Raw genomic sequence first — 17,216 nt, 5'->3', positions numbered from 1 at the left:
GCACGACGACTGCGTAAACAAATGTGTCACGTGACTTCTTAATTCCGGATCAAGCAGTCACGTGAGGCTTGTGAAGTTGGGAGTCTGGTCTGTGGAATGGGAAATAGAAAGTGACTGTGAGCACATTGGTAAGAAGAATATCTCTCACGACGATCATAGTAATTTAACTGTGAAATAACCAAATAATCCGCAAACGTAAGTGTCGTTAAAGCAAAATTAAAGGTACACTTAAGACAAGAGTTACAATTTAAATGGATGGATTAATAGTAGGCTATGTTTTGTGTAGAATAACATAACCGGGTCGTTCTTTCCTTTTATTCTCATAGTTATACCTGCCACGATGTACCCGTCCTCTTGTGACACTTTCGTGGCCCTGCCTCCATCCACCGAAGGACAACATATTGTGTTTGGAAAGAACTCTGACAGGTATAACTGTCAGGCGATTATGAAGCCTGACATTGACATTGTTTTGATGAATTGAACAATGTGGACCCTGTTGTAAACAAGTGTAATCAATCAATCAGACAAATATTAAATAATTGTGACAGGCTGACAGCAGTTATTTATTATACTTCATAATTGCCTAATTATTATTTAAGATAATCACAATATTTTTTGTGATGATCTCGTTTGAGTCGTTTCGTATATCATATAAATTCATCTTCAAAAAATATCATATACATTTACAAAATCTTTAGAAAATAGCAGATCTATACACTCACAAAGTGCCGTGATGTGATGCATATTGTGAGCTTGTACATCTGCTTTTTTCACAATTGTCTTTTTCTGAAAGTATAAAATTAGTACAGTAGGCCTATGGGCTGTTTTGGCCATAGACATAGTTATTATTTGCTCTGCTATATCTGCTCTGTGAGGTTTTGTTTACAAAGCCTAAAATGCAAACAGATTTTTATTTTTTATTGACTGACATTCAATATAAAAAAACACAATGATGTCGTTAATCGCAAAATAATTTGTATGACAATTAATCGTGAACTAAAATGTCTGTCTGTCTTTGACAGGCCTTCTGATGAAGTTCAGGAGGTGGTTTACTTTCCTGCCAGAGACTATGAAGCCGGAGAGAAGGTTGAGGTAGGTATAGGAAAGCAAATCCTGACTTGCTTGCATATAACTGTGAACATTGCTGAAGTCATAATTCAAAGCGGCAACGTATGTAACCTGGTCTCACTTTAACACGTTATAACCGGGAAAGCATCTATGTCATTTTAGATTTGGCTAAATATAGCACATTGGTTGGCTATTAAAAAATAGCAGATATACAAGCTCATAGCACATCACTTCGTCTCGCAATATGAGCTTGTACTTGTAGAGATGTCCTTGTACTTGTAGATCTGCAGGGAGACCACCTGGGCTCCAACTACTGCAGATGTTCTAGTTATATTGTATCAAATCAAAATAAGTTCTGGATTGCAGGTTTAATAATATCCATTGATATCCTTTTGTTCTTCTTCAAAGTGCACGTACATAGAGATTGAACAGGCCACCCACACGTATGCTGTTGTGTTGAGCAGACCTGCTTGGCTATGGGGGGCAGAAATGGGGGCAAATGAGCACCAGGTTTGTATTGGAAATGAAGCAGTTTGGGGCAAAGAGAGTGCAGACGATGAGGAGGCTCTTCTTGGCATGGACCTGGTCAGGTAATTGCTCTCCAGATGGATAATATATGCTTTTAGTACAACCAGGTTGCTTGCGGTTTTTATTCATTCGTTTTTGTAATAATTGATTTCCTTTCAGCGAGCAACACAGTTGTACAAAGTTTAAATTTGTCTTTAAACATTACCATGCAATGTATCATGTATCAAGTATTATCAAGTTGGCCTTATTATTGCTTAATAAAATTGTAAATGCATAGTCGTGCAAATATTAACACCATGATGTAAATCACAGTCAAGTTCAAGTGCACGGTCATGTGCCCGAGACGGAGATTGATAATCTCCGTCAAATTAGTGCTATGAAAACATCACATCGCTCTACAGCCTAGAGGCACTTGTTGACGATGGGCACATTTTATTAATGGATTAAATAGGCCTGGGCCCTCAAGGTGTTAATTAAGTGACATTTCCTATTAAACTATGTTTGAGTTAAACATTACATTATAAACAGAATTCACTGTGAGAAAAGATCACAAAAAGCCAAAGCATGAATCTGTATCTCTTAATCTTTCTAGACTTGGACTTGAGAGGGCGGACACTGCTGAGAGAGCTGTCGATGTCATTACAGTGCTGCTGGAAAAATATGGCCAGGGAGGATCTTGCATGGAGGATGATAGTGGCTTCACCTACCATAACAGCTTCCTTATCTCAGACAGGAAGGAGGCATGGCTGCTGGAAACATCTGGGAAATACTGGGCGGCAGAGAAAGTGGAAGGTAATCACATGCAACATCTTCAACACAGCATACATGACTGAGATCATAAAGCATGCTCATCACATGCCCTGCAAAATTCCAAAGTTAAGGCCATGGATACGGTTCGTCATTAGGATCAACCATACGACCCTGCAGTCATGGGAAATCCTCTATCACACCAAGCAACTGAAATGTCATCTAAAAGCACTGTTTCTCAACTTGGGGTTTCAGGACTCCCAGGGGTCCTTGAGGGGGTTCACCAGCTATCAAGTGATTGATAGTTAGCAACCAAATGGATCCATTCCATTTGTACACTGAGTTAAATAACAGAGGATAAATAAGGTAAATAATATATACATACATTTGGGGTGGTTGGATTTTCCTACAACCTAGTTACGAGTGGTAAGGCGTGAAAGCAGGCAGGCTCTATTGGCTCATTTGTAAAAATGCCTGTGCTTTAAAAAGTTGGGAATCACTGATTCAAATGGTATTATTGAATGTATAGTAGTAGTCTTAATCTCTTACGTAATTTTTTTACCCTGCTAGATGGATACCGTAACATCTCTAATCAATATGGCATAACAACCAAGATAGACAAGGAACATCCAGGAATGAGGGAATATGCCAGGAGCCAAGGCTGGTGGGATGGAAAGACACAGTTCAGCTTTGCTCAAGTCTATAGCTTCTTGACTACAGCCAGAATTGAGGCCTCTGGCAGCCGATACTGTGAGGGAAAGAACTTGTTGGAAAAAAGCAATGGTCAGTCACAATGCAATTCATTGTAATAATAATAATGTTAATATTTGATTAAGAGATTGTTCATGATTCTTAAGCCACCAAATACTTTTATAATATTTACTGAAGGCCACATCACTGCTGCCACTATGATGGATATCCTAAGAGATAAAGAAAGCGGTATCAACATGGAGGGGTCGTTTATGACAACAGGAAGTATGGCGTCAATGATACCCAAGGATCCGGCATTGCCAGGGGTCCACTACTTCACTGCAACTCCTGACCCTGAAAGGTACAGTTAGTACAGCAAAACCTTTTGCATTAGAAGTAACACATTTTGTTATAAACTTAATTCACTGGATGATCCTTTTCTGTGACAGGTCCGTTTTCAAACCTTTCATCTTTGTGAATGGAATTAAACAGTTGAAGCTGACATGCTCTCCCAGCTATGGTCTTGATGATCCTGTGAAGAAGAAACCCCGATTCCAGAGCAAGCCTGATCGCAAACATCCGTTGTTCATCAAACACGAAGTGGTGGCTGCCATCATTGAAACCACAAAGGTTAAGACCACAAGTTTAGTAAACCCTAGTAAACTTGGTCATCTTTTTTTCCCTTGAGTCTACCGTCTCCCTTCGCCACAAAAGAGCCACATTTGGAAGTGACTTATGCCTTCAGACTTTAATATGCCTGGGGTTAAAATGCATTTATAGCTTAGAATTCAGTTTTGTCGTTACACCAGTTTTAGTTTCTCTCTTTACTATTTTCCGCCTGAAGATTTTCTACCTGCTTTATTTCCCTCAGGAAAGAGGAAAGAAGATTACAGAAAATCTGAGGCAGCTGGAAAAAAACAAGATGGCTGAGATGGAGAACATTCTATCAAATGGTGTTCAGGACTCTACATTGGTGGTGAATCTGTTCACAAATTCTGTTCAGGAGGAGATGACGGCGTATAGCACAAGTTGAGAATGGGTCTACTGTATAACCAATCTCAGGGGTTCCCAAACCTTTTCAGCCCAAGACTCAAGAGAAATGTAATATCTTCCTGGAAGTCAAACTTACAAAAATACACTTAATCACTTGAGTCCTAATTAATAGTGAAGAACATAGCTGTTCACATGCCGCTCACAACATGTTGCATCGAGACACATTGTGAGCTTGAAGATCATCTATTCTCACAATTAAACGCTTTGGGATTTCTTTGCATGCACATTTGATTATTCTGGGAAAAAAGGAAACTAATTAAATTTCTTCATAAATAATTTCATCGAATTTTTTAGAAATCGACATGCAACCGATCCGTGACCCCAAAATGGGTCAATCAAAAGCCACTGTTTGGGAACCTCTGACATGTCTCCCAAGTTGAAAGTTTTACTTTTGTACGGTATACTGTAACTTCTCAGCCAAGCAGACCACTAGATACGTACAGTACTCCTTTGCACAGTATTTAGAATTTTTTGATGCAATACATTATGGTTTTACATATTGAACCTTTTACATTAATTTATTAATGCAACTACAAAATCCTGCTAAGCTCGATATAAAATATAAGCTTGTATAAAATGAGAAATGATGAGAATCAGCACAGCATTTAAGTGTTCACAAATGTAATTTATTTTTTTAAACATAATAAATATGCAGCCCTTGGCATAAAATGCATAAGCTCATTTATTTTAGTAACTGACAAAACAAATAAACATTCATTAAATAAGTGTACACAATTCTGTTCCATATTTCCAAAATACGTACAACTGTCTTGTTAAGGCTAAAGCAACATTGTGACATTTTGTCCCAAATATAGTTATTGACTTTGCATAGTTTGTTTCCATATAAACTGAGCTACTTAATCACTTACAGTATCTTGGCCAATACATTCCCCTTCATTCAATCCAAACATTTACACATAAAATGCATTTACATTCCCTGAGTTCTGACCGACTTGCATTGGCATTTCAGGTTTCAGGTTAGAGCCCACAACCTACCATCATATGGTAATTATTGTTACGGTAATATACCTGGGCTATTATTTATAAAAAGCAATAACAAAACCATAATGCCAAAATATTCTGGTTGAACCTATATAATGTGTGCAAATAGTAAAAAGCAGCAAAATGTTCAAGTCACTTGACTCACTTCTAAATATTAGTATTGCCTGCTAGCTCATTAATCACCCAGTGACAGCGCAAGGCTTTCGAGATTGGTGAGAGTCATGCTTTTATGCGGTTACATTACATTAAAGTAAAAGTCAGTGTGGTTCCCAGCTGGTTGCATTATGGCATCATGACACCAATTCAATAATTACTGAGGCCAGTCGCATTTGAACATACTGTGCCCTTGAATCGTTCTCTAATACTGAAAAGCAAATTGGCCACTTTCGAATAAATAAAAAGAGAATCCTGAACATTCATGTGTTGAAGCAGTAGTATAAGTTACTGTCTTGGAAGTCATATTCCTGCTTGATGTGCTGGAGTACAACACCCTGCTGTAGCCGAGTCCCATAGAGCACCGCCTCGCCTCGGTCCTGTGCTAAGCCCACCTGTAGGAGCCACTCCACCAGATCACTGCCTTGAAATGTGTCCACCATGGTCCTCTTCCCACACCTGTGAGTCAAAGGAAGTATTCCCCCAAGGGCCAATTAAGTTGTCTTCATCGCTGCTAGGGCAACGGTGTATGGCTGGGTGGATGAGTGAGAAGAGATTGCTTAAAGGAAGCAAGAGAGGCATGCTCAGCACAATGCATGCCACACAGCTGTAATAACTTTTCTTTAAGTGTCTAAAAATATCTTTATGCACTTTTCATATAACGTGTAATTGTGATCATGAAAGTGACAGGCTGTATTTTGAACAGTAAAACTGGATCAAATAAGGCACATGTTACAGACAAGGTCTGCCTTGGAAAATATCACAATGAGTCCTCACCTTCTCTTGTGAACAATGTCCTTAATACATTGGTCCTTGTGGTATTTGTTGAACTGAGTGCAGGTCATCCTGATATCCTCAGGTAAATCAGTCTCTGGTTGCTCTGCTCTCTCCTTCCCATACCACAGGCGGTATATCCTAAACATAATTAACAACAAACGTTTGATTATCAGAGGTTTGAACTTAGTATCTTAAACCATTAGACAGTACAGAGGAAATGTATTGTGAAAAGAAAATAATTACCTTTTCTTGAATGGTAGTATAACCAACGTTTTGTCAAGCCCAAAAAGTCCAAACGAAATAAATCCCTGATGGAAGAATACATATTTTGTCAGACAGACATAGTGAATATTATTAACTGTAGTCACAATCATAGTGTTTTAGAAAAGACCTACCTGGCCAAAGTTAGTCACAACACAAAAGAACTGCAGCTCTAAGTAGAGTCTCCCAGGAACACGGTTAAAGATCAGCCACAGGTAGCTAGAGAAATTCTATGAAAAGCAGTGAAACCAAACGGGGATTATATATATATATATATATATATATATATATATATATATATATATATATAGACACAGGACCAGTTGTATTTTATAATTAAAGTTACATACGTACATACTACATACTAACTACTGTCTTCAAGTATCAACCCCTTCCAGAAGTAAATTCCATCTAGCAATATGATTACTTAAATTAATGGAGAGGGCATTAGTGTTGGGCTACTCACAGCAAGCAGACTGACAGTCAGAAGCAAACATAATAGTACATGACGTGGCAACTGTTTATCCGCATCTTGCTGGAACTGCTCCACTTGGACAAGTAGACAGTCTGAGGATTCACAGCTATTCCCACACTGACCTGAGGGGGGCAGCAGAATGTAAGGTTGACTATTCACTCAATATAATCTGGGTTGTTCATCAAATACAATGAACACAACATCAGGATAATCTTAGATTAATGAATTTTGACAAAAAATTGCATATGATTTTCCAGTAAATAGCCTACTGGGCCAAATGTAAAGATACTGTGATGACCCATCCTGTTTGTGTCCGTTTGTCATCCTGTTTAATGCTGTTCTCTGTTCATGTGCAGGAGGAGGGGACCAGCCTGCGGGGGTGTGCCTAGATGAGGAGGCACACCTGACTCCAATTGGGCTCAGCCTATTTAAGCAGGCTGGTCAAGGCCATTTCCCTCTCTCCTGCCTAGGGAACAATGTTTGTTCTTTGACTCCTTTTAGTTAGTTTTGACCTGAGTTGCTGCACTTGCACATACACTACACTTTCACACATCCACACATGCAATACACTACTGATCCAACTGATGACTCACACCCCACTTCACCTGTTAAGTATGATTTGGTTGACTAAGTTAAAATAAATACTTGTTTTTGGCATTTACTCCTGTGTGTTGTCTCCCATATTTGTCATGGTTAAGTCCGTTCATGACAATACTCATCAACGTTAGTCTGTTAAGTTGTTTGAAAAGTATTCACTTTCCCTATCAGTCAAACAGTGTCGCTGTCGGGTGGAAATCTTGTATGTCCAAAACATTTACTTTTCAGGAAATGGAAAAAATAAGCTTTGTTCTAATGCAGAGGTTTTCAACTGATTGTGAACGAGGAACCACCACCCTGACTTAGAATCAACCACTGTTGTGTTGGGCGAGTTACTGTACAAAGTGTACATGCACTAAGATTTGTGCTTTTGTAACATGGTGATGTGGTATGCATCCCATGTGTATACATCCCACTATTTCTCAACCAATGGCCCATTATTGACTACTAATAATAATGACTCAACCAGATAATGCTGTGAACTTCCCCCTCTTGAGGTTCTAAGTTCCTTTTTCTGTTGAATTTCTTGACCTCCAACTTGTCAGTAAATGACTACATAGATGGTCATCATACTGTAGGTCACCAGGTCATTCAGTTCAGTTTCTCAACTAGTGGAAATGTAATCAATCTTACATTAATAAATGCATGGTCAGGACCACATGCAATACCTCCACAGACCACTAGTGGTCCACAGAGCACCTGTTGAAAACCCCTCTTCTAATGGATTCAATGTAGTTATTCATTTGTCACAAGCACTGGCTTGTGACAAATGTGCTGGCTTGTGTGGCTATCACTTATCATTGGTTGAATATTTACAATACCCACAGACAACACTTAAGCAAAACTAGCAAAGATTGTAGATCTACAAGCTCACCTTAGGATGTGACACATTCTGAGCTTGTAGATCTGCTATTTTCGCTACTTTTGCACAACACTTACGTACGGCATTAATTAGCGAGAAGTTGAAATATGGAGATACAAGGTTTCTACCCGACAGCGACAACATCTTGCTGAGTGTTGTGTAAGAACAGTTAGCAGAACCATACAATACCCAGTTGTGTGGGTGGCACATCATTCATGTTTGTACTGATAATCATATCAGGCAGATCCAGGGGCTGGGCAGGGACGCAGTCGCATATGAGGCACTCTGCCAACACAAATGTGTGAGTGAGTGGCAAGTATGAGCTACTGTATGTTGACATTTATTTAGTTATTCAATAACTTCTGTCTGACTGAAGGACACAAAACAACTACAGTGATCTTAAGAAAGCAGCAGTTCCCAAAAGATTGATCTTTCCGACACCTGTTGTTTTTACTTTGAAGGTGAGTCAGACTTGGAAGGCATAACCATTGCCCAACAGCATTGTTCAGCACAACACAGTTTATTGCTGTCCAGACACCTAAACAAAATCTGGCTTAAATGATGAATCACTTGGCTAAAAGGTAGAACATTTTCCTCCATAAGGTACTGCATGATAATCTTTTGATAGAATAGCAGATTTGGTTGATTTGCAGATGTCTCACCCACTGCCCCTTTCTGATCCATGCAGATTTGATTGAAACAAGCTACTTCAAATGTTGTCCCCAACGCATTTTTTTCCTTAAATCTTTATCCCACAATTTTTGTAACCCATTTTTTCACCCAGTGTCAATTCTCTTTTGTAATCCTGGGCGCTACACTTACTCTGCCAACCTGGGGAGAGCAACAGACTGATCTCATGTTTCCTTCAATGCATGAGGAGTCCAAGACGCTTCTTTTCACCTGACAGGGGGAAGTTTCCCTGGTTGGACATAGCGAGTGGAAGGATGTTCCAACCAGTTCCTTTCCCCTCCATCAGGCGCCCCGGCTGGCCAGGGGGAGGCAGTTTAGAGACCAGGATTACATGTTTAGTGACATGGGGAGAACATGCAAACTCCACACAGAAAGGCCATTTTGCCAACACCACCAAGGGTATGGGCACTGATGACACGGAACACGCCCCCAGCAGGAAACAAACCCAGGACCTCCTAGCTGTGAGGCAACAGCCCAACTCTGATGAAGACATTGGTCTCTTACTCTCTTTAGTTAAACACAGTAGTTAACTGTAGTTTGGTTACCTGATGGAACAGCTGTCTCCAACACATTTTGGTTCCCTGGTTCATCTACAGGTCTCGAGTCCTCCACAGTGCCAACAGAGACATCTCTCTCAAGGACTTGATAATTTGAGTCCCAGCTCCCTCTACTGAGACACACCAGAGAGCTCCCTCCAAGCAGTATGCTGAGACCAAGCACAGCAGTGGTGCACGCTATCTGGCCAAAACAAAATACAGAAGGTTGTTAGGCAACTCATTTCCTATAGTATATATATATAAGTTCCTATGAGTATTACCAGAACATATAATATGCGCCCAAAACCGATCGCATTGCTCCACAGGCTGGGAGCGTCTGTTGCGCAACAATCGATGTTATTTTCCGGTGGGACGTCATTGAAAATGTTCCCCCCCATTTTAGCAGACGAGAAAATGTTAATAACTCTTGATCTAAATCATTCCGTCCAATTCTTAAATCATATTTTCCTTTTTTACCCTGGTTCTTTTCCCCGTTCATTATTCACTCAAATTGTATAACTTTGGATGTATAAAAACTTACTAAATTAGGGGAATATATGGGCTGATACCCGGAGCTCTGTTACTAAGCTGCCATCTTGTGTAGCGTCACCGGAAACTCCCATTCCGTCCAATTCTAAGAAAATATTATGTGTCGCTAGTCGTGTTAGAATGAATCATACCTCCCGTTGTTGTCGATCGCATGAGAGTGTTTTGGCTACATCAAGCTACTTCAGCCGTATCCGGGATAGCATCCGGTCCGTCGCTAAATGTGCTCAGCTGCTATAAATCGCTGGGCGCTATGATTTAATGGATTAAATAACCCCAGACGTTCGGGGTGTTACCTTCAGCAGATGTTTGAGGGAGTGAGAAGTTTATAATTATTACCTGTAGTCTGCCGTAAAAGAAGGCAGAGTCAATTGTGTCTGGCAATTTCTCCCCAGAAATGAGCAGCACTGCAGTGGCAAAGGCCGGAACTCTAGAAACAGAAAAAATGCAGAACAGCAGAAATGTTGCCATCTAATTCATGGTGGCCATTTGCAAACAAAAGCAAAATGTAGACTAAACGTTATGCTGAGGCACACTGGTGTGCCGCCATGAGACAAGATCAGGTGTGCCATAGCTGCATATTGCAAGGAGTTGCATGGCGAATGATTGGTGTAGATTGGGCTTTAAGTCTGTAACCAGATGAAAGACAAATAAATTACCGGTACTTGTTAGATGTCTGCCTAATGAGACAAATCTAGAGTAAAGGGAACTCTGCTTTAGGGATGAATCCTCTTTTGAGAACACTTACTATTTGCAACATACTAGTGTCATGTCCAGAGGGTGTACACTGTACTTATTCTTATATATTATTTTTTGTACTTGATTGGTTTTTTTTTTCTTTTTTTAACTAAAGTGTTACTGTATTTTTGAAAAGTCTACTGTGGACAGTTGGTGAAAATTAGCACTTGTGCTACTGTAACACACTGTAAGCAATGCATCTACAAATTGTACAATTGTGCAATGAACAATTGTGTGAACTGAGTGGTGCAACTCCCCTCCCCTCCTCTCTCCCTCTCTCATTAGCAGGCAACAGTACAGCACTATCTCTCTCTGTTTCTGGCACAACAGCGCCCCTACTGGTACTAATAGTCATACTCGTGCTCATTAACGTCACATACATAGGCGGACACATAGGTGAACAACACGGACATTGCTGTTCCTTGGAGTGGTTGCACCACTCAAAAACATAAAGCTTTTAGTCTACGAATTTAGAATTTGTGAACCAAGCATACCAGATTAGTTTCATTTCTCATTTCCAGTAATTTACTCACCCCCAGCCTACCATCACCAAGACAGCTGGTGATACCTTCAGTTCCTCACCACTCTTTGTTAGCACAAGAGAAAGCGCTATTAAGCCTAAAAATAAAAAAATAAAAAGAGAATTATACAAAGACACATACTGCATGTATAAATAAACACGCATTGAATCTCTGTGGTGGAAACGAATGGAAACAGTAATTTCGAAAAGGTTAGAGCTAGATCCCAGCTGGTTAGCCAGCTGTAGCTTTACAAGTAGGGATGTGTAAATGTGTCCAAAATGAAAATTGATTTGTATAATTCAATATTAACGATTAATCGATTAATCGTTTTATTTTTATATATATTTTTTTTAATGAACCCTACAAATAAAAAAAATCTTCCCCCCAAGGGGTACCTAAGTCAAAAAAGTTTGGGAACCCCTGATGTAGTTTATTAACAATAATTGTAACTCTTGAGAGTTAATAAGGGACACATCCCAGGCACACTTTGGTAGGCCTATAGCCCTGTCCTGTTTGGATGACAATATTGCCTTTCCAACAGATTTTCATTTAAAAAAAAACAGAAAAGAAACGAAAAAAACGATTATCGATTATTAATTTTCATAATCGATTTCGGGTCCTATCAACGATAATCGATTAATCGGACCCATCCCTATTTACAAGCTCACAGCCCATCACAGCATAACGCATTGAGCTTCTTCCATTTTCTATGCTCAACAAAGCACACAACCAACTGAACCAAGTAGAAATCACTATTTAGGGTAAGGATTTGGGCGAGGTTTTCTGTGCTTACACTTCCTGGGATCTAGCACTAAACCCAACAGTACATAAATATGTAATCCCTGTCATTATAAAATATCATAAAGAGGTACAGAGAGTCCACTGCCTACCAACATAAATACCGTTTGCAATGTTACATTGTAAACGGTATTTATGTTGGTAGGCAGTGGACTGTATACATGGATACATACCTGGCCATACATATGTACTGTAGAGGGAAGTATACAACAATGCAAACGTCAAAACCTGGCCAAAGAAGGTGTCTTCTCTAACAATGAAGTTCCATAGGATCATTCCAATACATGTTGAAGACTGGAAGGGAGTAGATGCAAGCATTTACAAAAGTAGAACTGAAAATAGAAATACTGATAAATCATAAATTTTGGTGTTGCAATGAATGTACAGTACTGCTGCTTACCTGCGCCAAGAACAGGTTGAATGTGAACATGTGAGGTAGTCTCTTAAATGTCTTACCAAGGAGCATGATAGCTGTTGTCCATACCTATTGCACAAACAGAACATTTAGCATTAAAAAGGTGATTAAAGGCCCAGGCCGTAGCGTAACGGTCTGGGCACCGGACTGGTGATCCAGTCGCGGTGTGCCGCGTGTTCGACTCCCGGACCCGACACGGCCTTTACCGCATGTCATCCCCCCCATCTCTCTCCCGTTTCCTGTCAGCCTACTTTCTATCCCTTAAAAAATCAATAAAGGCGTAAGCCGCAAAAAAATATCTAAAAAAAAAAAAAAAAAAATGATTAAATTGTATTTGCTCATTAATTGTGATGACACAAAGTTGACACACACACACACATATATTATGTATTTGTAACCGCCAACACTGTTGATACTGTGTCAGTTAATTTACTGAGGAGGATGGTAGACATAAAAAAAACACTGCAAAAGAAATTGGAACATTAAAGTATAATAAAACTGCCACAGATTGTCCTCTTTACTTGCAAGTTAAAAAGAAACCCATTTTTCAACATGTTTCTAGTTCCATTGTGTTGAAGATCAGATAAAATGAGGAAGTAAGGTACAGTATCTGTTGTCTCCAAGACACCATCCTGCTCAGCTGGTGACTGAACAGATCAATTTTCATCCCCTGGCTGCAACTGTTTTTACATAGCGAAGGTGTGTCTTACTATTATTGCAGCTACAGTACTTGGCTGAATATATCTGTGTGGTCTCTTGTTACTAGTTAGTATTGTGTAAAACTGTACCATCAGACAACGGCCAGCTCTACAGCTAAATTCCCTGTAATTGTACTGCTATAGTATGAATGGATTTAAGTGAAAAATATCTTTATCGTTAAACCATGCCTTGTTAGTAAGTAACAATTTACTGAAATAAAGCATAATGCCTTCAAACAAATCAAACAGAAAGGTCTCTCTGCTACAAAGCCAGTCACAAATAGCAGCAGCTGTAGGTAATGATAGCCCTCATTTCATGAAGGTGCAGGCAGCTAATACTCACCAGGGCAACTAAGCTCACAATGCTGATGTTAAAGCTAACATTCTGTAGTGAATCCATCAACAGCTTAGGATCCATCCCAGGTATTGTAAGTAACCAGGCAGAGGCGTACATTATTGGAGCTGAGAGAAATGTGCTTATAACCATTCCAGAAGTAACCTGTTGAATAGTAAAACACAAGAATCACACAACAACTTATCACAAGATGTAAGCTACAGTACATGACACAGCTGTTAGGTAGCCAACTACACACACACACACACACACACACACACACACACACACACACACACACACACACACACACACACACACACACACACACACACACACACACACACACACACACACACACACACACACACACACACACACACACACACACACACACACACACACACACACACACACACACTTCTTGATTAGATAGCGACTTACAACTTCTAGCTCCATGTTATAGTGAGCAGCATAGATGGCCACACTGGGTGCAGTGGGAAAGACTCCATAAAGAAAGGCATAGTTAGAAAGGCTGGAATGGTTCAGAGAGCTGCTGTTACTATAATCCAACACTCCCACCATGACCTTACACATTAGGGGCATCACCAACCTAAATAGGAAACAAAAGGAAACCATTAAAAACAAATCTTCTAAAACTAAGGGAATGCCAATTAAAAACAGTTGCCGCCACATTACATGCCTCGGATTTCACAAAAGGATTACAATTTTGCACAAGAGGTCTTAGTCATCAAAAGCGACAAGCAAAATAGCATGTTATTGGTACAATAGAACATGCAGAGGCCTAACCCTTTGTGACAGTCCTAAGGAACAGCTAGTTATAAATAGGCTAGATGAGATCATTTAGGCCAGGGTCACCGAATCCTGTGATTATGAAAATTATTTCATACATGAATTAGATAGCAGCAACAGAGGAGCATACCAGAATGAAAAGAACCATACCTTTGTTGAAACACACAAAACTGGCCAAAAATATCTCAATAAAAGGATTAATCTCCATATATCTTTTGCCCACAGTAAAACACTTACAGTTTTGCTGTAACAAGCAGTATCAGAGCGACAACCGTGGACTTGGTTAGTTTCCCCAACTGGCCCACCATGGACAGACCCAGGTAGAACAGTGCTGCTCCACCGAAAGAGTTCGCTAGACCGTCCACAAATTCCACCATGAAGGCCGGAATTCTCTGGCCCAGGAGGAAGTTGGCGACGATGCCAATGACAACCATGAATACGATAGGGTTCTTCAGAACCTGCAAGACGACCATCCCAAGAATCGTAAGCTTGCTCTGTTGACGGTCTCTTTGGTTTTTCCATTTCTGAATCTCACAGAAGGCAAAGCCAATGGGATTCAGCAGCATGAGGGACACAGGTGCAACCAGGTAGATGTATTGGAGGTACTCTGGATGTGTGTTTCTGTACAGGGCCTCGACTGAAGGAAAGAGAGGGAGGAATGACATAAAAAACAATGTGACACTAGAACATCTTGTTTGCTAACTTTGGTTTGTTTTACTGTATGTCATAATTGGGGCAATAATACTAAATAAAATATATGTTCACTGTATTCTACTCACCAATAGGGTATCCCAAAGCAAAATCATTGCTTTGAGTGGCAAATATAGAGAAGAGGCCAGCTTTACTAAGGCGACTGTCTGGACTGGAAACCAACAACGTTAGGAGAAAGACAGTGAAAAATACAGACACTTTGGCAATGAGGATGCTCCACAGAAATGGCCAGATGACATTGCTGAAGTCCAACAGAACCATGTTCTTGAACAGCAGTGCCGGCAGGGCAAACTTTGAAACAAAATGTCCCAGTCCTTTGGCTTGTGTGGATGTAATAATGTTTGCTCTCCCTGCAATGTATCCACACAGTATTATCCCAAAACACTCCAAGAGGGCAGGGAAGAGCTTGTCAATAGACATCTTGGAGGGACTAGAAGTGGAACTTTCCACATATAACAAGGTGCTACTTCTGTTAGATTCCATTGTGGTCGTCCATCACATGTCAGCTCTCATGCATGGTTTATGATCATCATACAGGAGTTGTTTACTCATCTTGGGCAGATATTAAAGAGGGAGAGGGCTGTGGTGAGGGAAGAAATTTAGCTAGTTAATGAAACAAAAATAATTATCTATTATGTAATCATAATAATAATAATGCACTTAATGTATACATATATATGGTAATTTTCATAGAAAAAATCTCAATGTGCTTTACATTAAAGAAAACTGAATAACTATTTAAAGGAAGCGAAGCACTGCATAAAATAAAAGTAAAAAAACAAAACTACATTTCTTAATGCCCAGTTGCCCACGGCAGCTCTTTGTACAAACACCAAAAGATGAACTTATCCCCACTCCAACACACATCTCACTCCAAGACAAGGGGAACCAGTTTGGCAACAAGATGTGTATTTGTCAATCAATAAAAATAAATAAAAGGAAATTGCCTTAAAATTTAGCTTGTGCTAATAGGTTAAAACATGTTTTGTTTTGTTTAAAGTTAAATATTCTGCAGTTACCTAATTTGAGTACATGATTTAATCAAGGTGCACCTTCAATTTTTCTATGTGCATTGTACTAGTCCATCCTATTTCAGATAAAACAAGCATGAATTAACTTTATTATTTTTGCTTGAGTTTTTGCTTTGTGGACAATAACAAAATTTCTGTTATTTATTTAGAGAAAGTTATTACTAGCCTAATCCATTTATTGATTATTGCAGATTCAGGTAATCTGCATCATTGGTTTGACAGTATGTAGTGTAGCTACTAGCTACATTGTGAGTAGAATTGTTGTACTTATAGAAGAAGCACAGCATGCCTACGGCTGCTCTTTGTACACAACACCAAAAGATGAACTTATCCCCCACTCCAAGTTCAACACACATCTCACTCCAAGACAAGAGGAACCAGTTTGGCAACAGGATAGGTGTTAAATATTTGTAAAATTAAAAATGCAACAATAAGGTCTAATTATATTTCTACAATTGCTACACCTGTGTATATCCAGTCCTTTTGGTGCATAAACAAGAAGTTAAAGGTGATTACGGTAAGTCGGATAATGTACCATGCAATACTGCATGCATGTTCAAATAATGCATATTGCATACCTCACATTACTTCTTTTTTTTTAAGTTACAAAATAGTCAATTTTGCCCATCTATGATCTATCCTGTATCCAACACATTTTGAGGATCATTGATTCATTGCATGTATATTGTATAACACTTAAATCAAGAACAAAAACAGATGCCTTATTAGCATCAGTTCTAACTCACTATATCATTTAGTGCTGAGAGCAGTTTCTACGCACCTCGTTATCTCTGAAACCTGACTTTGTCACGGTAGTGAAGTGAGTAGCGACTAATACTATTCCTTACTATTGCTCACTGCTGTTGACTTTTAGGTCGTATCACTGATTACCGGGTAGTGACTAGTGACTACCGGTGGGGTATTTGTCAACGTGAAACTCGGCCTACTGTTCCGTCAGTTGATGACTTGCTGTAGCCTACGCTCACTATGTTCAAACAGATAATAATCAGAGATCACGTTGTGTGACTGTCTGTTTACTTACGATTGTTATTGTCAGTCTTGGTCGACGTCCCGGACCGGACATACTGTATGCTCGCTCACATGGTTCGTTTCAGGCGAGCCGGGGGTTCACCCCTACAACTTTCATTAGTCCTCTTTTGACGCAGGGGGAA

General features: G+C 39.6%; 2 protein-coding genes across 7 annotated transcripts; one reads left to right on the top strand and one right to left on the bottom strand.

The window, feature by feature from the left end:
- Window positions 1–82: 82 nt before the first annotated feature.
- On the top strand, window positions 83–4,191 carry scrn3 (secernin 3). 4 transcript variants are annotated; one of them, XM_083776200.1, is made up of 9 exons: window positions 83–195; window positions 327–426; window positions 1,023–1,092; window positions 1,477–1,658; window positions 2,189–2,388; window positions 2,914–3,126; window positions 3,232–3,394; window positions 3,483–3,663; window positions 3,905–4,191. In XM_083776200.1, the coding sequence occupies exons 2-9, from the start codon at window positions 341–343 to the stop codon at window positions 4,064–4,066; spliced, it is 1,257 nt and encodes a 418-aa protein (XP_083632326.1). In that variant the 5' UTR covers window positions 83–195; window positions 327–340; the 3' UTR covers window positions 4,067–4,191. The 4 variants fall into 4 exon arrangements, with proteins under 4 accessions (XP_083632326.1, XP_083632324.1, XP_083632327.1 ...); XM_083776198.1 differs by having other exon boundaries at window positions 89–128; XM_083776201.1 differs by having other exon boundaries at window positions 89–128; window positions 3,483–3,676.
- Window positions 4,192–4,346: 155 nt separating this feature from the next.
- Window positions 4,347–17,197, bottom strand: gpr155a (G protein-coupled receptor 155a). 3 transcript variants are annotated; one of them, XR_014569932.1, is made up of 17 exons: window positions 17,087–17,197; window positions 15,082–15,593; window positions 14,540–14,939; window positions 13,934–14,102; window positions 13,499–13,654; window positions 12,443–12,526; window positions 12,216–12,336; window positions 11,257–11,341; window positions 10,325–10,415; window positions 9,449–9,641; window positions 8,403–8,498; window positions 6,746–6,876; window positions 6,414–6,509; window positions 6,262–6,326; window positions 6,019–6,156; window positions 4,799–5,700; window positions 4,347–4,763 (listed from the first exon to the last, which is right to left on the bottom strand). XR_014569932.1 is itself a non-coding variant. In XM_083776196.1 (16 exons), exons 2-16 carry the CDS (start codon window positions 15,494–15,496, stop codon window positions 5,505–5,507), a joined length of 2,436 nt encoding a protein of 811 aa, XP_083632322.1. In that variant the 5' UTR covers window positions 15,497–15,593; window positions 17,087–17,197; the 3' UTR covers window positions 4,347–5,504. The 3 variants fall into 3 exon arrangements, 2 of the variants coding, with proteins under 2 accessions (XP_083632322.1, XP_083632323.1); XM_083776196.1 differs by having other exon boundaries at window positions 4,347–5,700; XM_083776197.1 differs by lacking the exon at window positions 4,347–4,763 and having other exon boundaries at window positions 5,511–5,800.
- Window positions 17,198–17,216: the final 19 nt, after the last annotated feature.

Source organism: Protomyctophum parallelum (genome assembly GCF_964188405.1).
Source record: "Protomyctophum parallelum genome assembly, chromosome: 11".
Taxonomy (NCBI): Eukaryota; Metazoa; Chordata; class Actinopteri; order Myctophiformes; family Myctophidae; genus Protomyctophum; species Protomyctophum parallelum.
This window is presented reverse-complemented; position numbering and strand designations above follow the sequence as displayed.